This window comes from Oncorhynchus keta, chromosome 19 (assembly GCF_023373465.1).
Source record: "Oncorhynchus keta strain PuntledgeMale-10-30-2019 chromosome 19, Oket_V2, whole genome shotgun sequence".
Classification (NCBI taxonomy): domain Eukaryota; kingdom Metazoa; phylum Chordata; class Actinopteri; order Salmoniformes; family Salmonidae; genus Oncorhynchus; species Oncorhynchus keta.
The window spans coordinates 653,692-675,550 of record NC_068439.1 but is presented as its reverse complement, the minus strand read 5'-3'; the positions used below and the strand labels follow the sequence as shown (position 1 = coordinate 675,550).

The following is a 21,859-nucleotide window of genomic DNA, read 5'->3' as shown; positions in this document are numbered from 1 at the left end:
TCCCAGGACTCCCACTTCCACAAGAAATGTTTGTTTTGTTCGATTACGTCCATATTTATGTCCAAATACCTCCGTTTTGTTCGCGCGTTTAGTTCACTATTCCAAAGGCACAATGCTGAGCGCAAAATCCAGAAAAGTCAAAAGAGTTTCATTACAGTTTGTAGAAACATGTCAATCGATGTTTACAATCAATCTTTAGGGTATTTTTATAATACATCTTCAATAGTATTCCAACCGGACAATAGCGTATTCATTACGGTGACCGCGCAGTGAACAACTGATTGGCCTCAGCCTAGTCCACTTGTTGAAACAGCTCTTATTTGACCACCTTCCACAATAGAAGCCTGAATCAACTTTCTAAAGACTGTTGACATTCGCTGGAAGCCTTGGGAAGTGCAATCTGGCCCCATAGGCACAGCGTATTGGATAGGCAATCACTTAAATGAAACTACAAACCTCAGATTTCCCACTTCCTGGTTGGATTTGTCTCAGGTTTTCACCTACCATATGAGTTCTGTTATACTCACAGACATCATTCAAACAGTTTTAGAAAATTCAGAATGTTTTCTATCCAATACTACTAATAAAATGCATATATGAGCATATGGGACAGAGTAGCAGGCAGTTTACTCTGGGCACCTTATTCATCCAAGCTACTCAATACTGCGCCCCTGTCACCAAGAAGTTTAAAGATAGCTAGGTGGGGCAACCGTATATCACAGTCATAGTAAGTCCAGAGTCAGAGCTTGAAAGTAGGGGAAAAGTCAAGTGCGAGTGTTTGTTCACGAAAGGCATTTTTTTATTCAGTGTATTGTAATGTTGTATATACATTTAAGAAAATATAAGTATACTGAACAAAAATATAAATGCAACATGCAACAATTTCAAATATGTTAATGAGTTACAGTTCAAATAAGGTTATCAGGAAATTGAAATGAATAAATTAGGCCCTAATCTATGGATTTCACGTGGCTGGGCAGGGGTGCAGCTGCCTTAATTTTGTTGGACCCCAGGAAGAGTAGGTGCTGCCTTGGCAGGAACCAATAGGGATCCATAATAAATACAAATACAGCTCCCAGGCCCACCCACTAGGGAGCCAGGCCAAGCCAATCTGAATGACTTTTTCCCCACAAAAGGGTTTTATTACAGACAGAACTCCTCAGTTTCATCAGCTGTGGCTGGTCTCAGATTATCCCGCAGGTGAAGAAGCCGGATATGGAGGTCCTGGACTGGCGGTTGGTTTGATGTACTGCCAAATTCTCTAAAACGACTTATGGAAAAGAAATTAACATTCAATTCTCTGGCAACAGCTCTGGTGGACATTCCTGCAGTCAGCATTCACACTCCTTCAAAACTTTAGACATCTGTGGCATTGTGTTGTGTCACAAAACGGCACATTTTAGAATGGCCTTTTATTGTCCCCAGCACAAAGTGCACCTGTGTAATTATCATGCTGTTTATTCATCTACTTGATATGCCACACCTGTCAGATGGATGGATTATCTCCTTGGCAAAGGAGAAATGCTCACTAACAGGGATGTAGACAGAAATCAGCTTTTTGTGGATATGGAACATTTCTGGGATCTTTCATTTCAGTTCATGAAACATGGGACCAACAACTACATGTTGCGTTTTATATTTTGGTTCAGTGTATTGTTCAGTATATTGTTCAGTGTATTTAGTCATGAAAGGTGTATTCAGTGTATTGTACTGTTGTATATAAATATAAGTATTTAGTCCGAGACTAGAGGTGGGCAGCTACAGATGGTCATTATGGACCATGTGTCAAATGCAGCCTGAGATAAAGTCTGTTTGTGCTAACATTCCACTCCTAACTAGTCCCATTTGGCATGTGAAATGGTCCTTGGTTTCAACTGTACTGTGGCTACATGACTTCCCTGTATGGTGGTGAAAGGTTATGCTTCATACAGTCATCTGTGTTCATATTGTTTCTGTTCTGCTATCTTATTTATTGTGTTTCTCAGTGATTAGTGACACCTCTCATTGGAAGCCTCCTTTGAGTACTTATTACTGCATTGGTCTTCATTATTCTTACTGTAAACTATTCTGTTTTATAACAGCCACAATAAGCAACATGTTTAATGTTAGCAATGTCTTATTACATGATCGTCCATCAGCCAAAACGTCAGTACTTCCAGGGGTGAAGATGGACACTTGTTGGTTGTTTGGAACGTACTTACAGTATGTTGACAATTGAATAAAAATGTGAAGAAATATCAGCTTGGTAATGTTTCTGCATTGTTGAGAGGGGAACTTAGAGAAGTGTGTTATGTTTGTATGTTATCCAAAAAACAAGACACCTGTACACAAAATCTTATTTTATTTGATTTCTTTATAATCAAAACATAAATACTTTCTGTATTTAGACACTACTCTGACACATATTGCAACAAAGTAACAATAACAAATCTACAACATTATACAATGACAAACAGTTTGTTCGACAGATAACAATTGTATAGGATAAATTGATACAATACAGTTATTTTTGTATATACACACTATATATACAAAAGTATGTGGACACCCCTTCAAATTAGTGGATTTGGCTATTTCAGCAACACCCATTGCTAACAAGTGTATAACATCAAGCACATAGCCATGCAATCTCCATAGACAAACATTGGCAGTAGAATGGCCTTACTGATGAGCTCAGTGACTTTCAATGTGGCACCGTCATAGGATGCCACCTATCCAATGAGTCAGTTAATCAAATTTCTGCCCTGCTAGAGCTGCCCCGGTCATCTGTAAGTGCTGATATTGTGAAGTGGAAATCTCTGCGAGCAACAACGGCAAAGCCGCCAAGTGATAGGCCACACAAGCTGTCAGAACGAGACTGCCAAGTGCTGAAGCGTGTAGCGTGTTAAAAATAGTCGTAACACTCACTACCGAGTTCCAAACTACTTCTGGAAGCAACGTCAGCACAAGGACAGTTCGTCGAGAGCTTAATGAAATGGGTTTACATGGCTGGACAGCCGCACACAAGCCTAAGATCACCATGGGAAATGCCAAGCGTCAGCTGGAGTGGTGTAAAGCTAGCCGCCATTGGACTCTGGAGCAGTGGAGAAGCGTTCTCTGGAGATATAAGTCACGCTTCACCATTTGTCAGTCCGATGGACTAATCTGGGTTTGGCGGATTCCAGGACAACGCTACCTGCCCGAATGCATAGAGCCAACTGTAAAGTTTGGTGGAGGATGAATAATGGTCTGGGGCTGCTTTTTGTGGTTTGGGATAGGCCCCTTAGTTCGAGTGAAAGGACATCTTAATGCTACAGCATACAATGCTCCGGCATACAAACATTCCAGACGATTCTGGCCTTCCAACTTTGCGGCGACAGTTTGGGAAAATCCCTTTCCTGTTTTAGCATAACAATGCCCCTGTGCACAAAGAGTGGTCCAAACAGAAATGGTTTGTCGAGACCAGTGTGGAAGAACTTGACTGAAATGGTCTTACAATGCAAAAATAATCCTCCCGTCTTGTACCTCAAACCATTTAATCAAACCTCCTGTTCTTATCTTATTTACATAGCTAACAGCAACTCAAAAAACATTCAGTACTGTATAATAACCAGCCCTGCAGGTGGTGGATGTATTCAGTACTGCAGGTGGTGGATGTATTCAGTACTGTATAATAACCAGCCCTGCAGGTGCTGGATGTATTCAGTACTGCAGGTGGTGGATGTATTCAGTACTGCAGGTGGTGGATGTATTCAGTACTGTATAATAACCAGCCCTGCAGGTGGTGGATGTATTCAGTACTGCAGGTGGTGGATGTATTCAGTACTGCAGGTGCTGGATGTATTCAGTACTGCAGGTGGTGGATGTATTCAGTACTGCAAGTGGTGGATGTATTCAGTACTGCAGGTGGTGGATGTATTCAGTACTGCAGGTGCTGGATGTATTCAGTACTGCAGGTGGTGGATGTATTCAGTACTGCAGGTGGTGGATGTATTCAGTACTGTATAATAACCAGCCCTGCAAGTGGTGGATGTATTCAGTACTGCAGGTGGTGGATGTATTCAGTACTGCAGGTGGTGGATGTATTCAGTACTGCAGGTGGTGGATGTATTCAGTACTGCAGGTGGTGGATGTATTCAATACTGCAGGTGGTGGATGTATTCAGTACTGCAGGTGGTGGATGTATTCAGTACTGTATAATAACCAGCCCTGCAGGTGGTGGATGTATTCAGTACTGCAGGTGGTGGATGTATTCAGTACTGCAAGTGGTGGATGTATTCAGTACTGCAGGTGGTGGATGTATTCAGTACTGCAGGTGGTGGATGTATTCAGTACTGCAGGTGGTGGATGTATTCAGTACTGTATAATAACCAGCCCTGCAGGTGGTGGATGTATTCAGTACTGCAGGTGGTGGATGTATTCAATACTGCAGGTGGTGGATGTATTCAGTACTGCAGGTGGTGGATGTATTCAACACTGCAGGTGGTGGATGTATTCAGTACTGCAGGTGGTGGATGTATTCAGTACTGCAGGTGCTGGATGTACTCAGTACTGCAGGTGGTGGATGTATTCAGTACTGCAGGTGGTGGATGTATTCAGTACTGTAGGTGGTGGATGTATTCAGTACTGCAGGTGGTGGATGTATTCAGTACTGTAGGTGGTGGATCTATTCAGTACTGTATAATAACCAGCTCTGCAGGTGGTGGATGTATTCAGTACTGCAGGTGGTGGATGTATTCAGTACTGTATAATAACCAGCCCTGCAGGTGGTGGATGTATTCAGTACTGCAGGTGGTGGATGTATTCAGTACTGCAGGTGGTGGATGTATTCAGTACTGCAGGTGGTGGATGTATTCAGTACTGCAGGTGGTGGATGTATTCAGTACTGTATAATAACCAGCCCTGCAGGTGCTGGATGTATTCAGTACTGCAGGTGGTGGATGTATTCAGTACTGCAGGTGCTGGATGTATTCAGTACTGCAGGTGGTGGATGTATTCAGTACTGCAGGTGGTGGATGTATTCAGTACTGCAGGTGGTGGATGTATTCAGTACTGTATAATAACCAGCTCTGCAGGTGGTGGATGTATTCAATACTGCAGGTGGTGGATGTATTCAGTACTGCAGGTGGTGGATGTATTCAGTACTGCAGGTGGTGGATGTATTCAGTACTGTATAATAACCAGCCCTGCGGGTGGTGGGTTTATTCTTCCATTGGCCCTGGGTATCTGGGAGAGCCTGAAGCCATGATCAGGGACAGAACAGACAGCTCTCCTTCTCTCTATTCGCGTATGGAGTGGGTTACCAAAGTTATCAGGGGTATAGTTCCCTACTGTTCTCAAGCATTTTAGTGGGTTAAGGGGATACGTTGTGTGCTTTAGTACATAATATGGTCACATGTTATTTGGAATATATATATATATATATGTGTACAGTTGAAGTTGGACGTTTACTACATTTAAACTCAGTTCTTCACAATTCCTGACATTTATTCCTAGTAAAAATTCTCTGTTTTAGGTGAATTAGGATCACCACTTTATTTTAAGAAAGTGAAATGTCAGAATAATAGTAGAGAGAATGATTTATTTCAGCTTTTATTTCTTTCATCACATTCCCAGGGCGTCAGAAGTTTACATACACTCAATTAGTACTTGGTAGCATTGCTTTTAAATAGTTTCACTTGGGTCATGTGTTTTGGGTAGCTGGGTGAATTTTTTGGGATGAATTTTGGCCCATTCCTCCTGACAGAGCTGGTGTAACTGAGTCAGGTTGGCAGGCCTCCTTGCTCGCACACTTTTTCAGTTCTGTCCACAAATTTTCTATAGGATTGAGGTCAGGGCTTTGTGATGGCCACTCCAATACATTGACTTTGTTGACCTTGAGCCATTTTGCCACAACTTTGGAAGTATGCTTGGGGTAATTGTCCATTTGGAAGACCCATTTGCGACCAAGCTTTTACTTGGTGTCTTGAGATGTTGCTTCTAAATATCCACATAATTTTCCATCCTCGTGAAGCCATCTATTTTGTGAAGTGCACCAGTCCCTCCTGCAGCAAAGCACCCCCACAACATGATGCTGCCACCCCCGTGCTTTACGGTTGGGATGGTGTTCTTTGGCTTGCAAGCCTCCCCCTTTTTCCTCCAAACAGAATGACGATCATTATGGCCAAACAGTTCCATTTTTGTTTCATCAGACCAGAGGACATTTCTCCAAAATGTATGATCTTTGTGCCCATGTGCAGTTGCAAACAGTAGTCTGGCTTTTTTTATGGTGGTTTTGGAGCAGTGGCTTCTTCCTTGCTGAGCGGCCTTTCAGGTTATGTTAATATAGGACTTGTTTTACTGTGGAAATAGATACTTCGTACCTGTTTCCTCCAGCATCTTCACAAGATCCTTTGCTGTTGTTCTGGGATTGATTAGCACTTTTCACACCAAAGTACGTTCATCTCTAGGAGACAGAACGCGTCACCTTCCTATGCGCTATGTCGGCTGCATGGTCCCATGGTGTTTATACTTGCATACTATTGTTCAGACGTTTGGAAATTGCTCCCAATGATGAACCAGACTTGTGGAGGTCTACAATCTTATTTCTGATGTCTTGGCTGATTTCTTTTGATTTTCCCATGATGTCGATCAACGAGGCAGAGGTTGAAGGTAGGCCTTGAAATACATCCACAGGTACACCTCCAATTGACTCAAATGATGTCAATCAGCCTATCAGAAACCTCTAAAGCCATGACATAATTTTCTGGAATTTTTCAAACTGTTTAAAGGCACAGTCAACTTAGTGTATGTAAACTTCTTACCCACTGGAATTGTGATACAGTGAATTTTTTGTGAAATAATCTGTCTGTAAACAATTGTTGGAAAAATGACTTGTGTCATGCACAAAGTAGATGTCCTAACCAACTTGCCTAAACTATAGTTTGTTAAGAAGACATTTGTGGAGTGGTTGAAAAACTAGTTTTAATGACTCCAACCTAAGTGTATGTAAACTTCCAACTTCAACTGAGGCCAGGTCATATATATATCTAGACATATCGTAATATTATGTAGTAATACATATACAAATGTATATATATCCATACCATAATATTATGTAGCGATATGAATACAGTCCCTGTCAAAAGTTTGGACACACCACCTCATTCAAGGGGTTTTTATTTATTTGGACTATTTTCTACAATGTAGAATAATAGTGAAGACGTTATCAAAACTATGAAATAACACATATGGAATCATGTAGTTACCAAAAAAAAGTGTTTAACAAATCCAAATATTTTTTATAATTTAGATTCCTCAAAGTAGCCACCCGTTGCCTTGATGACAGCTTTGCACACTCTTGGCATTCTCTCCAACCAGCTTCACCTGTAATGGGTTTCCAACAGTCTCGAAGGAGTTCCCACATATGCCGAGCACTTGTTGGCTGCTTTTCCTTAACTCTGTAGTCTAACTCATCCCAAATCATCTCAATTGGGTTGAGTTCTGGTGATTGTGGAGGCCAGGTCACTCTCCTTCTTGCTCAAATAGTTCTTACACAGCCTGTTCTGTTGTAAAAACAAATTATAGTCCCACAAACCAGATGGAAAGGCGTATCGCTGCAGAATGCTGTGGTAGCCATGCTGGTTGTGTGCCTTGAATTCTCGCACACTTAACCACATCTCAACATCAACTGTTCGGAGAAGACTGCATGAATCATGCCTTCATGGTCGAATCGCTGCAAAGAAACCACTATTAAAGGACACCAATAATAAGAAGAGACTGTCTTGGGCCAAGAAACATGAGCAATGGACATTAGACCAGTGGAAATCTGTCCATTGTTCTGATCAGTCCAAATAGAGATTTTTTGTTTCCATCCGCCGTGTCTTTGTGAGACACAGAGTAGGTGAACGGATGATCTGCGCATGGTTCCCACAGTGAAGCATGGAGGAGGAGGTGTGATGGTGTGCAGCTGCTTTGTTGGTGACACTGTCAGTGATATATTTAGAATTCAAGACACACTTAACCATCATGGCTACCACAGCATTCTGCAACAATACGCAATCCCATCTGGTTTGGGCTTAGTGGGGCTATAATTGGTTTTTCAACAGGACAATGACCCAACACACCTCCAGCATGTATAAGGGCCATTTAAGCAAGACGGGGAGCCCTTTGCCTTCTGTTTCCAGGTCCACCCCACCCCCCGTGTCATCGATGGCCATCCGGCATACATGGTGAGATGCCTCCTGAGTGTTCGACCACGGGGCTGGGGTTTCCAGTACCTAGATGACTGAGAGGGTTACGGCCCGGAGGAGAGGTGCTGGGTCTCCGCTAGAGACATCCTGGACCCAGCCCTCATTGCCGACTTCCACCGCCGACACCCCGGTCAACCAGGCATGCGCCCAGGCAGGATAATAGGTGGCGCCCCTAGAGGGGGGGTACTGACCCACACTGATCTGTTTCACCAGTCCTTGTGCTTGTCTCCACCCCCCCCCTCCAGGTGTCACACATCTTCCCCATGATCCCCTGTGTATTTATACCTGTGTTTTCTGTCTGTCTGTGCCAGTTCGTCTTGATTGTCAAGTCAACCAGCGTTTTTCTCTCAGCTCCTGTTCTTCCCAGTCTCTGTTTTTCTCATCCTCCTGGTTCTGACCCTTGCCTGTCCTGACGCTTGCCTGTCCCCAACCTGCCTTTTGACCATTCTGCCTGCCCCTGACCTTGAACCTGCCTGCTGCCATGTACCATTTTGGACTCTGACATGGATATTAACGCTTGCCTGTCCCCGACCTGCCTTTTGCCTGCCTTTTGCTTACCCCTTGGACTATAATAAATATCAGAGCTCAAACCATCTGCCTCTCGTGTCTGCATCTGCGTCTCGCCTTGTGTCGTTATACTGTTGGAAAAGCAATCCAGGTGAAGCTGGTTGAGAGAATGCCAAGAGTGTGCAAAGCTGTCATCAAGGCAAAGGGTGGCTACTTTGAAGAATCTAAATTATAAAAAATATTTGTATTTGTTTAACAGGTTTTTTTGGTTACAACATGATTCCATATGTGCTATTTCATAGTGTTGATGATGTCTTCACTATTATTCTACAATGCAGAAAATAGTCCAAATAAATAAAAACCCCTTGAATGAGGTGGTGTGTCCAAACTTTTGACAGGGACTGTATTCATATCGCTACATAATATTATGGTATGGATATATATACATTTGTACCCTACAATGGTCCTCAGGATCTCGTCACTGTATTTTTGTGCATTCAAATTGCCGTTGATAAAATGTATTTGGTGTTCATTGTCTGTAGCTTATGCCAGACCATACGACGCCATACACATGGTCTGCAGTTGTGAGGCCGGTTGGACATAGTGCCGAATTCTTTAAAATGACATAAGAGGTGGCTTATGGTAGAGAAATTAACATTATTGGTTACATACACGTGGTTAGCAGATGTTGTTGAGGGTGTAGCGAAATGCTTGGCATGCTGACCGCAGGAATGTCCACCAGAGCTGTTGCCAGAGAATTAAAATTTTGATTTGAATTGCACTCTTCCTCAACTTAAGACATCTGTGGCATTGTGTTGTGTGACAAAACTTCACATTTTAGAGTGGCCTTTTATTGTCCCTAGCATAAGGTGCACCTGGGTAATGTTCATGCTGTTTCATCAGCTTCTTGATATGCCACACCTGTCAGGTGGGTGGATTATCTTGGCAAAGGAGAAATGCTCAAATGACAAATTTTGGTTTCTGGCCAAACGCTCTCACCCCTAGGCTACCTGCCGCCCCTAGGCTACCAGCCTCCCCTAGGCTACCAGCCTCCCCTAGGCTACCTGCCGCCCCTAGGCTAGCTGCCGCCCCTAGGCTCCCTGCCGCCCCTAGGCTACCTGCCTCCCCTAGGCTACCTGCCTCCCCTAGGCTACCTGCCTCCCCTAGGCTACCTGCCGCCCCTAGGCTACCTGCCTCCCCTAGGTTACCTGCCTCCCCTAGGCTACCTGCCTCCCCTAGGCTACCTGCCTCCCCTAGGCTACCTGCCTCCCCTAGGCTACCAGCCTCCCCTAGGCTACCTGCCGCCCCTAGGCTACCTGCCGCCTCTAGGTTACCTGCCTCCCCTAGGCTACCTGCCGCCCCTAGGCTACCTGCCGCCCCTAGGTTACCTGCCTTCCCTAGGCTACCTGCCGCCCCTAGGCTACCTGCCTCCCCTAGGCTACCTGCCTCACCTAGGCTACCTGCCGCCCCTAGGTTACCTGCCGCCCCTAGGCTACCTGCCTCCCCTAGGCTACCAGCCTCCCCTAGGCTACCTGCCTCCCCTAGGCTACCAGCCTCCCCTAGGCTACCTGCCGCCCCTAGGCTACCTGCCGCCCCTAGGCTGCCTGCCTCCCCTAGGCTACCTGCCGCCCCTAGGTTACCTGCCTTGATATGTTACACCGTGTCACAGAATGTGTGATAGGATAAGTCTGCATGTGTATTGTCCTTACAATGGATATTTAAGAAATTCAGGGACCCAACCAGTGGCATACATTTCACTGTGTGGATATTTAAGCATTTCAGGGACCCAGCCAGTGGCATACATTTCACTGTGTGTGGTGTAATCTGAAACCTGTGAACACTACTGGTGTTAGAGATAGATGATGATGATAGATTTGTGTTTCTCTAAAAAGGAGAGCTGTTGCCCTGTGAGTCTTGTTGAAGCAGAGGAGGATGTAGACAGATAAATGCATAGCAACATGTGTGGTCCTCTCTGTTTTCAATACGATCCTACAATAAATATGATTATATTGTACACATCATTCTATCATGTTTGCAGTCAAAATATTCCAAACATTAAAATTCAAAATCTTAAAGTGAAAATGTTTCATTGCTGCAAAATGTCAAATATTATAATAAATCTTCTAGCTACCTCTTTTCGCTCATACACTCTCTCTTCCATCTACAGTAGGGGAGATCAATAGCTTCCATCTACAGTAGGGGAGATCAATAGCTTCCATCTACAGTAGGGGAGATCAATAGCTTCCATCTACAGTAGGGGAGATCAATAGCTTCCATCTACAGTAGGGGAGATCAATAGCTTCCATCTACAGTAGGGTAGATCAATAGCTTCCATCTACAGTAGGGGAGATCAATAGCTTCCATCTACAGTAGGGTAGATCAATAGCTTCCATCTACAGTAGGGGAGATCAATAGCTTCCATCTACAGTAGGGTAGATCAATAGCTTCCATCTACAGTAGGGGAGATCAATAGCTTCCATCTACAGTAGGGTAGATCAATAGCTTCCATCTACAGTAGGGGAGATCAATAGCTTCCATCTACAGTAGGGGAGATCAATAGCTTCCATCTACAGTAGGGGAGATCAATAGCTTCCATCTACAGTAGGGGAGATCAATAGCTTCCATCTACAGTAGGGGAGATCAATAGCTTCCATCTACAGTAGGGTAGATCAATAGCTTCCATCTACAGTAGGGGAGATCAATAGCTTCCATCTACAGTAGGGGAGATCAATAGCTTCCATCTACAGTAGGGGAGATCAATAGCTTCCATCTACAGTAGGGGAGATCAATAGCTTCCATCTACAGTAGGGGAGATCAATAGCTTCCATCTGGTGTCATGTTTCTCCAATACTTTTCTCCCTCCTTTCAGTTCAGTTGCTCATGGCAGAATTGTGTTTCTTGGCTTTAAGTAGAAACAGCACTTCACCACTGATCTTGGATCAAAATAGTAAACCTTGATCCTAACTGTAACCATTAGAATACAATGAATGTCTATGATGGCCCAGTATGTGATGGTCTAGTATGTGATGGTCCAGTATGTGATGGTGCAGTATGTGATGGTCCAGTATGTGATGGCCCAGTATGTGATGGTCTAGTATGTGATGGTCCAGTATGTGATGGTCTAGTATGTGATGGTCCAGTATGTGATGGTGCAGTATGTGATGGCCCAGTATGTGATGGTCTAGTATGTGATGGTCCAGTATGTGATGGTCCAGTATAATGGTCCAGTGTGTGATGGTCCGGTCCAGTATGTGATGGTGCAGTATGTGTTGGTCTAGTATGTGATGGTCTAGTATGTGATGGTGCAGTATGTGATGGTCCAGTATGTGATGGTCTAGTATGTGATGGTCCAGTATGTGATGGTGCAGTATGTGATGGTCCAGTATGTGATGGTGCAATATGTGATGGTCCGGTCCAGTATGCGATGGTGCAGTATGTGGTGGTCTAGTATGTGATGGTCGAGTATGTGATGGTCCAGTATGTGATGATCCAGTATGTGATGGTCCAGTATGTGATGGTCCGGTCCAGTATGCGATGGTGCAGTATGTGGTGGTCTAGTATGTGATGGTCTAGTATGTGATGGTCCAGTATGTGATGGTCTAGTATAATGTTCCAGTAAGTGATGGTCCAGTATGTGATGGTCCAGTATAATGGTCCAGTATGTGATGGTGCAGTATGTGATGGTCCATTATAATGTTCCAGTAGGTGATGGTCCAGTATGTGATGGTCCAGTATAATGGTCCAGTATGTGATGGTCCAGTATGTGATGGTCCAGTATGTGATGGTGCAGTATGCAATGGTCCAGTATGTGATGGTGCAGTATGTGATGGTCCAGTATGTGATGGTGCAGTATGTGGTGGTCTAGTATGTGATGGTCTAGGATGTGATGGTCCAGTATGTGATGGTCCAGTATGTGATGGTCTAGTAGGTGATGGCCCAGCATGTGATGGTGCAGTTTGCGATGGTCCAGTATGTGATGGTCCAGTATAATGGTCCAGTATAATGGTCCAGTATGTAATGGTCCAGTATGTGATGGTCCAGTATGTGATGGTTCAGTATGTGATGGTCTAGTATGTGTTGGTCAAGTATGTGATGGTCTAGTATGTGATGGTCCAGTATGTGATTGTCTAGTATGTGATGGTCCAGTATGTGATGGTCCAGTATGTGATGGTGCAGTATGTGGTGGTCTAGTATGTGATGGTCTAGTATGTGATGGTCCAGTATGTGATGGTCCAGTATGTGATGGTCTAGTAGGTGATGGCCCAGCATGTGATGGTGCAGTTTGCGATGGTCCAGTATGTGATGGTCCAGTATAATGGTCCAGTATAATGGTCCAGTATGTAATGGTCCAGTATGTGATGGTCCAGTATGTGATGGTTCAGTATGTGATGGTCTAGTATGTGTTGGTCAAGTATGTGATGGTCTAGTATGTGATGGTCCAGTATGTGATGGTCTAGTATGTGATGGTCCAGTATGTGATGGTCCAGTATGTGATGGTGCAGTATGTGGTGGTCTAGTATGTGATGGTCTAGTATGTGATGGTCCAGTATGTGATGGTCCAGTATGTGATGGTCTAGTAGGTGATGGCCCAGCATGTGATGGTGCAGTTTGCGATGGTCCAGTATGTGATGGTCCAGTATAATGGTCCAGTATAATGGTCCAGTATGTAATGGTCCAGTATGTGATGGTCCAGTATGTGATGGTTCAGTATGTGATGGTCTAGTATGTGTTGGCCAAGTATGTGATGGTCTAGTATGTGATGGTCCAGTATGTGATGGTCCAGTATAATAGTCCAGTATGTGATGGTCCAGTATGTGATGGTCCAGTATGTGATGGTCTAGTATGTGATGGCGCAGTATGTGATGGTCCAGTATGTGATGGTCTAGTATGTGATGGTTCAGTATGTGATGGTCCAGTATGTGATGGTCCAGTATGTGATGGTCCAGTATAATAGTCCAGTATGTGATGGTCCAGTATGTGATGGTCTAGTATGTGATGGTCAAGTATGTGATGGTCTAGTATGTGATGGTCCAGTATGTGCATGTCCAGTATGTGATGGTGCAGTATGTGGTGGTCTAGTATGTGATGGTCTAGTATGTGATGGTCTAGTATGTGATGGTCTAGTATAATGGTCCAGTATGTGATGGTGCAATATGTGATGGTGCAGTATGTGATTGTCCAGTATGTGATGGTCTAGTATGTGATGGTCCAGTATGTGATGGTCCAGTATGTGCATGTCCAGTATGTGATGGTGCAGTATGTGGTGGTCTAGTATGTGATGGTCTAGTATGTGATGGTCTAGTATAATGGTCCAGTATGTGATGGTGCAATATGTGATGGTGCAGTATGTGATGGTCCAGTATGTGCATGTCCAGTATGTGATGGTCTAGTATAATGGTCCAGTATGTGATGGTGCAATATGTGATGGTGCAGTATGTGGTGGTCTAGTATGTGATGGTCTAGTATGTGATGGTCTAGTATAATGGTCCAGTATGTGATGGTGCAATATGTGATGCTGCAGTATGTGATTGTCCAGTATGTGATGGTCTAGTATGTGATGGTGCAGTATGTAATGGCCAATATGTGATGGTCCAGTATGTGATGCTCAAGTATGTGGTGGTCTAGTATGTGGTGGTCCAGTATGTGGCTCCTCTGCTTGGGTCCATTTTGATCTGCTCGATGTCGATCTGTTGTACAGTTAGTCACTACTGGGTGATTGAAGGAGAATGCTTTGACCTGAATAAATAATACTAGATGCCTGCAGACAGTACGTTGTTCTACTGCCCTACGCTGCTGGGATCACACTGCAGCAGCCGCACGATAGACGGATCGTTCTTTGCTCCCTCAACAAACTCCTCCAGAGACAGTTTACCTGAAGAACACAATGAGTAAAATGACAGTTAGTGTCAGTTGGTGGCAGTTGGTGCACAGACAGTAGGATGGAAACAGGGAGGAAGTGGATAAGGCCTGGAGAAGGATTTGGGAGTGAATTGAAATTTGATAGCTAGGTACTTACCATCACGATTTGTGTCCATCTGCCTGAAGATTTTGTCTGTGCGTTTCTCAGGTGTCGACTCATCCTCCGGCATTTTCATGACAGAGGAAACCATCTTGTAGATCGCCTGGAGACAGGTATAGAGAGAGGGCGTATGAGAAGCCAACCTCCACATTACATGATCTTATGTTATAACCTGAGCTAGTTCACCAGACAAAACAGATCTCTGAGAAATGGCAGGGCTGCAGAGAACTTCTCTGCCTTGGTATCTAATTACTAGCTGTTGGAAGTACAGATTAAAATACAACTTTATAGGCACACCTGCTAAACCTTCTCTCTCTATGCCTCACTGTCACACTCTCCCTTTCTCTCAGTCTCTCTCGGTCTCTCTCTGTCTCTCTCTCCGTCTCTCTCTCTCTGTCTCTCTCTCCGTCTCTCTCTCTCTGTCTCTCTCTCTCTCTCTCTGTCTCTCTCTGTCTCTCTCAATTCAATTCAATTCAATTCAAGGGCTTTATTGGCATGGGAAACATGTGTTAACATTGCCAAAGCAAGTGAGGTAGACAACATACAAAGTGAATATATAAAGTGAAAAACAACAAAAATTAACAGTAAACATTACACATACAGAAGTTTCAAAACAGTAAAGACATTACAAATGTCATATTATATATATATATACAATGTACAAATAGTTAAAGGACACAAGATAAAATGAATAAGCATAAATATGGGTTGTATTTACAATGGTGTTTGTTCTTCACTGGTTGCCCTTTTCTCGTGGCAACAGGTCAAAAATATTGCTGCTGTGATGGCACACTGTGGAATTTCACCCAGTAGATATGGAGTCTCTCTCTCTCTTTGTCTGTCTCTCTCTCTCTGAATCTCTCTCTGTAACTCTCTCTCTCTCTGCCTGTCTCTGTAACTCTCTCTCTCTCTGTCTCGCTCTCTGTAACTCTCTCTGTCTCTCTCTCTCTGTCTCGCTCTCTGTAACTCTCTCTGTAACTCTCTCTCTCTGTCTGTCTCTGTAACTCTCTCTGTAACTCTCTCTGTCTCTCTCTGTAACTCTCTCTCTCTCTCTCTCAGTCTCGCTCTCTGTAACTCTCTCTGTAACTCTCTCTGTCTCTCTCTCTAACTCTCTCTCTCTGTCTCGCTCTCTGTCTGTCTCTGTAACTTTCTCTCTCTCTGTCACTCTCTCTGTAACTCCCTCTCTGTCTCACTCTGTCTTACACTGATGAGATGAGCCTGTCTCACAATATCTTAGAATAAGGAGATGAGCCTGTCTCTCACTGTCTTACACTGAGAAGCTGAGCCTGTCTCACTCTGTCTCAGACTGAGGAGATGAGCCTGTCTCACAAGTGGCAAATACATCCAGTGTTAGTGAGATGACTCTATTCGTCTCTAACTTAGTTGACCTGATAGATCTAAGTGATATTACGTGATAGAATGTGACAGACATGAAGTGATATTGATTAACTCTGCCTACTAATGATACAGGCAGTGATCACTGACATTGGTTTACCTGCTTCCTAACCAGTCCATTTACTGCAGGGCTGTCAATCCAATGTATATATGAAGCCCTTTCTACATCAGCAGATGTCACAAAGTGCTGAACAGAAACCCAGCCTAAAACCCCAAACAGCAAGCAATGCAGATGTAGAAGCAAGGTGGCTAGGAAAACTCCCCCCGTGTGCTGTTGTTGTAATGTGAACATTTCCCAGCAGTGTTAAAGTGCTTCAGTCAGAAGCAGGTTTTTGGGGTATCTGTACTTTACTATTTATATTTTTGACTACTTTTACTTTATTACATTCATAAAGAAAATTATGTACTTTTTACTCCATACCTTTTCACTGACATCCAAAAGTACTTGGAATGCTTAGCAGGACAGGAAATTGGTCCAATTCACACACTTATTAAGAGAATATCCCTGATCATCCCTACTGCCTCTGATCTGGAGGACTCACTAAACAGAGAACATCCCTGGTCATCTCTACTGCCTCTGATCTGGAGGACTCACTAAACAGAGAACATCCCTGGTCATCTCTACTGCCTCTGATCTGGAGGACTCACTAAACAGAGAACATCCCTGGTCATCTCTACTGCCTCTGATCTGGAGGACTCACTAAACAGAGAACATCCCTGGTCATCTCTACTGCCTCTGATCTGGAAGACTCACTAAACAGAGAACATCCCTGGTCATCTCTACTGCCTCTGATCTGGAGGACTCACTAAACAGAGAACATACCTGGTCATCCCTACTGCCTCTGATCTGGAGGACTCACTAAACAGAGAACATACAGAGAACATCCCTGGTCATCTCTACTGCCTCTGATCTGGAAGACTCACTAAACAGAGAACATCCCTGGTCATCTCTACTGCCTCTGATCTGGAGGACTCACTAAACAGAGAACATACCTGGTCATCCCTACTGCCTCTGATCTGGTTACTCACTAAACACACTTGCTTAGTTTGTAAATTATGTCTCAATGTTGGAGTGTGCGCTTGGCTACCCATAAATAAAAAAAACAGGAAAATGTGGCCATCTGGTTTGCTTAATATAAGGTTTTAGAAATGATTTATACTTTTACATTTAGCTTTGATACTTAAGTATATTTGAAACCAAATAATGTTACTCAAGTAGTATTTTACTGGGTAACTTTTACTTTTAATCAAGTCATTTTTTATTAAGGCATCTTTACATTTACTCAAGTATGACAGTTGGGTACTTTTTCCACCATTGGTCAGCTTACGAAGGAACTGCTGTCTATCAGGACTTCAATGGAGCTTTTGTGTCGGGCAGCTTAGATAAGAGTAAGGCTCTGCTGTGTCTATCTCACCCTAACCGTCTTCTGTGTCTAGCTGATGATGGATAGCTTGTGGAGGTATCAGTCAGACTCAGAAAGTGATGTCTCCATGCCTGAGACCTGAAGTACCTGTTGTCCCCCCTTACATATACCCCTAACCCTAACCCTACACATAGAGGCTTGGAGGGAATACTGTAGCCCATAAATACTCTCATTCTATAGGATCTCGTAGAGGCTTGGAGGGAATACTGTAGCCCATAAATGCTCTCATTCTATAGGATCTCAAGTGATGATTTGTCTTCTCTAATAGAGTATTGTGTGCTGTGCCTAGTTCAGGGTAAATGTACCTAGTTAGAGGGGAATCTACCCAGTTACAGGGGAATCTACCAAGTTCCAGGGTCTCTACCTTGTTCCAGGTGACTCTACCCAGTTCTAGGTGAATCTACCACTGTCCAGGGGCCTGTACCTTGTTCCAGGTGAATCTACCCAGTTCCAAGGGAATCTACCAAGTTCCAGGGGGCTGTACCTTGTTCCAGGTGAATCTACCCAGTTCCAAGGGAATCTACCAAGTTCCAGGGGCCTGTACCTTGTTCCAGGTGAATCTACCCAGTTCTAGGTGAATCTACCACTGTCCAGGGGCCTGTACCTTGTTCCAGGTGAATCTACCCAGTTCTAGGTGAATCTACCACTGTCCAGGGGGCTGTACCTTGTTCCAGGTGAATCTACCCAGTTCTAGGTGAATCTACACTACCGTTCAAAAGTTTGGGGTCACTTAGAAGTGTCCTTGTTTTTGTAAGAAAAACACATTTTAGTCCATTAAAATAACATCAAATTGATCAGAAATACAGTGTAGACATTGTTAATATTGTAAATGACTATTGTAGCTGGAAACGACTGATTTTTATATTGTATTGGATAGAATTTCCAAATCTGTTAAAAGAGTTTCCAAATCTGTTAAAATAATGTCTGTGAGTATAACATAACTGATATGGCAGGCAAAAACCCCAGGACACTCCCTCCAGAATGTTCTTTTTCAGCTCACCCCTGTTTTCTATGGCTGTCAATGGGAATATAAATGGAATACCTCCCAGATTGCAGCTCCTAGGGCTTCCACTAGATATCAACAGTCTTTAGAAAGAGTTTCAGGCTTGTTTTGGGAAAAATGAGCTAGAATTGGTAGTTTTAGTAAGTGGCTCCCATTTTGTCTGTCGTGTTTGTTGCGTGTTCTGGTGAGGGTGTGTACGTTATTTATCTCCGGTAATGCTCTCCGGTATTCTCCATCTTACATTTTATCATTTATTTACATATTACGCTACCTGAAGATTGATTTGGAATGTTGTTTGATATGTTTGGAAGAAGTTTATTGATAATTTACGGGATTAATTTGTATGCATTTTGAACGAGGGAAACCGGTGGATTACTGAGTCAAGCGCGCCAATGAAACTGACTTTTTGGGATATAAAGAAGGACTTTATCGAACAAAAGGACCATTTGTTATGCAGTTGGGACCCTTGTGATTGCAACCAGATGAAAATCTTCAAAGGTGAGTGATTTATTTTATCGCTATTGCTGACTTTCGTGAAGCCTTTTTGAAATCTGACAAAGCGGCAGGATTAACAAGAAGTGAAGCTTTTAAATTATGTATGACACTTGTATTGTCATGAATGTTTAATATTAAGATTTTTGTAATTTGAATTTCACGCTCTGCAATTTCACTGGATGTTGGCCAGGTGGGACACTAGAAGTTCATCTTTTCGTTTTATTGGCCAGTCTGAGATATGGCTTTTTCAACAACAGAGTAAATTAAATTCCCTGATGTCTCTCAAGAAGGAGATCATCATCCTGAGCTCGTCTACTTTATTATACAGAGACTGAACATTAGCGATTAATATACTTGGAATCTGTGGATGGCATGCACGCCTCCTGAGTTGGACTAGAAGTCCACTCTGAATACATCTTCTTCGCCAGCGGTGGTTTGGAGCTGGAATAAGTTCTATTGCCCTGGGGGGTACGAACCAAGGATCCAATTCAGGAAAGTTGTATTCCTGGTCGTAATGCTGGTGAGTTACCGCCGCTCTGATATCCCAACGTTTTTTCCGTCTGTAGGTAATAAACACAAAAGATTTCCTTGGCTAATAATGTAAGAAGTAACACACAAAAAAACTAAAATAGCTTAGGAGCAAGAAAGCAGAGATGCCATATCTGTCGTCACCATCTACCTAGTTCATGGGGAATCCTCCTAGTTTCAGAAGGATCTACCCAGTTCAAGGCCAGGCAACAGGCTATTAGCCAGCCTGCCAGTTTAGTGGAGTCTGCCACTAGCACAGTCAGTGTAGTCATCTCAGCTATCCTCATTGAGACCGTGTCTGTGCCTCGATCTAGGCAGGGCAAAACTAAACATTGTGATATTCACCTAAGCAATCTCACTGGAGTGAAGACCTTCTACATTCCTGTCATTATTGAAAGAGATTGTGATACCTCCCTTGGAAGTGAGGGATCTAACAGTAAGTAGCCTACTGTTAGATCCCTCACGTCTAAGGCAGTCAGCAGTCACTGATCATAATCTTGATGTGATTGGCTTGACTGAAGCATGGCTCAAGCTTGATGAATTTACTCTGTTAAATGAGGACTCTCCTCCTGGTTACACTATTGACCATATCCCCCGCACATCCCGCAAAGGTGGAGGTGTTGCTAACTACAGCAAATGTCAATAATAAAATAGAAATGACTGTGTTTTCGTCTTTTGAGCTGCTAGTCATGAAATCTATGCAGCATACTCAATCGCTTTTTTTAGTTACTGTATACAAGCCTTCTGGGCCATATACAGTGTTCCTCACTGTGTTCCCTGAATTCCTATCAGACCTTGTAGTCACGGTAGATAATATTCACATTTTTGGTGACTTCAGTATTCACAAAGTCCACAGACCCACTCCAAAGGCTTTCGAAGCCATCATCGACTCAGTGGGTTATGTCCAACATGTCTCCGGATGTACTCACTGCCACAGTCATACCCTGGATCTAGTTTTGTCACATGGAATAGATATTGTGGATCTAAATGTTTTCCTCGTAATCCTGGACTATTGGACCACCATTTTAGTACGTTCCCCATTATTTTTATTTCTACTTTGCACATTCTTCCATTGCAAAACTACCATTTCAGTGTTTTACTTGCTATATTGTATTTACTTTGCCACCATGGCCTTTTTTGCCTTTACCTCCCTTCTCACCTCATTTGCTCACATCGTATATAGACTTGTTTATACTGTAATATAATAATAATATAATATATGCCATTTAGCTGACGCTTTTATCCAAAGCGACTTACAGTCATGTGTGCATACATTCTACGTATGGGTGGTCCCGAGAATCGAACCCACAACCCTGGCGTTACAAGCGCCATGCTCTACCAACTGAGCCACAGAAGGACCACAAACTAAGGTGGAATAAAACAAGAAACACAAAAAGCATACAGACATGAAACCGAAACAGAGCCAATAACGCCTAAGGAAAGAACCAAAGGGAGTGACAGTTATAGGGAAGGTAATCAGGAAGGTGAGTCTGATGAGACGCTGGTGCCTGTAACAATGGTGACGTAATAATAATGAGACTGGTGTCCTGTATTGGTGTCCTGTATTATTGACTGTATGTTTGTTTTACTCCATGTGTAACTCTGTCTCGTTGTATGTGTCGAACTGCTTTGCTTTATCTTGGCCAGGTCGCGATTGTAAATGAGAACTTGTTCTCAACTTGCCTACCTGGTTAAATAAAGGTGAAAAAGATCCCAACCAAGGATCTGTCACGTATACTCCCTCTCCGGTGCTTGAGGACACCTAACTGAAGATATATGTTTAACTTTGCATAATACCTTAGATGCAGTAGCACCCCTAAAACAAAACACATTTGTCACAAGAAATGATCTCCCTGATGTACAGAAAAGCAAGCTTCCACCAAACTGGAAGTCTTCTGACTAGTTTGGAAAAACAGTACCGTACAATATCGAAGAGCCCTCACTGTGTAACGGCGTTCTTCGTTTGTCAAAAGAGATTCGAACCGAAATGCAGCGTGGTGGTTACTCATGATCTTTAATGAAGGATCGCGATACATGAAATAACTATTACAAAACAACAAACGGAACGTGAAATCTAATTACAGCCTATCTGGTGAAACTACACAGAGACAGGAACAATCACCCACGAAATACAAAGCGAAACCAGGCTACCTAAATACGGTTCCCAATCAGAGACAACGAGAATCACCTGACTCTGATTGAGAACTGCCTCAGGCAGCCAAGCCCATACAACACCCCCGCAATCCCAATAATACAAAAACCCCAATACGAAGTACAA

The 21,859-nt window shown here is 43.3% G+C and overlaps 2 protein-coding genes across 63 annotated transcripts in view; one reads left to right on the top strand and one right to left on the bottom strand.

The window, feature by feature from the left end:
* The first annotated feature begins 3,595 nt into the window (after positions 1 to 3,595).
* Positions 3,596 to 5,267, top strand: LOC118375102 (uncharacterized). Of its 50 annotated transcripts, none has more exons than XM_052469080.1 (8): positions 3,652 to 3,785; positions 3,836 to 4,102; positions 4,153 to 4,219; positions 4,270 to 4,386; positions 4,462 to 4,703; positions 4,796 to 4,845; positions 4,938 to 5,012; positions 5,130 to 5,266. In XM_052469080.1, exons 1-8 carry the CDS (start codon positions 3,676 to 3,678, stop codon positions 5,225 to 5,227), a joined length of 1,026 nt encoding a protein of 341 aa, XP_052325040.1. In that variant the 5' UTR covers positions 3,652 to 3,675; the 3' UTR covers positions 5,228 to 5,266. The 50 variants fall into 50 exon arrangements, 29 of the variants coding, with proteins under 29 accessions (XP_052325045.1, XP_052325023.1, XP_052325018.1 ...); XM_052469071.1 differs by having other exon boundaries at positions 4,796 to 4,937; positions 4,988 to 5,012; XR_008069587.1 differs by lacking the exons at positions 4,270 to 4,386; positions 4,462 to 4,703 and adding an exon at positions 4,387 to 4,436 and having other exon boundaries at positions 3,646 to 3,785; positions 3,836 to 3,960; positions 4,128 to 4,194; ... (1 more) ...; positions 4,888 to 4,962; positions 5,130 to 5,267.
* Positions 5,268 to 9,113: 3,846 nt separating this feature from the next.
* LOC118384038 (neurocalcin-delta A) overlaps positions 9,114 to 21,859 on the bottom strand; it is a 78,902-nt gene continuing 66,156 nt past the window's right edge. For 2 of the 13 annotated variants that reach the window (XM_052469093.1, XM_052469094.1), the window contains exons 3-4: positions 14,734 to 14,839; positions 9,114 to 14,589 (exon numbers count right to left, since the gene is read on the bottom strand). In XM_052469093.1, the coding sequence (XP_052325053.1) occupies positions 14,495 to 14,589; positions 14,734 to 14,839 (201 nt within the window). In that variant the 3' untranslated portion in view covers positions 9,114 to 14,494. The remainder of the gene's footprint in view (positions 14,590 to 14,733; positions 14,840 to 21,859) is intronic. The other 11 variants (XR_008069607.1, XR_008069602.1, XR_008069608.1 and 8 more) reach the window with 11 other exon arrangements.

Excerpts from the sequence above, each read along its gene's own strand:
- LOC118375102 (XM_052469058.1), top strand. The coding sequence starts at position 3,726 with ATGTATTCAGTACTGTATAATAACCAGCCCTGCAGGTGGTGGATGTAT. Across the intron at positions 3,786-3,835 it reads GGATGTATTCAGTACTGCAG|GTGGTGGATGTATTCAGTAC; the intron begins GTGGTGGATGTA and ends TCAGTACTGCAG. Across the intron at positions 4,220-4,269 it reads GGATGTATTCAGTACTGCAG|GTGGTGGATGTATTCAGTAC; the intron begins GTGGTGGATGTA and ends TCAGTACTGCAG.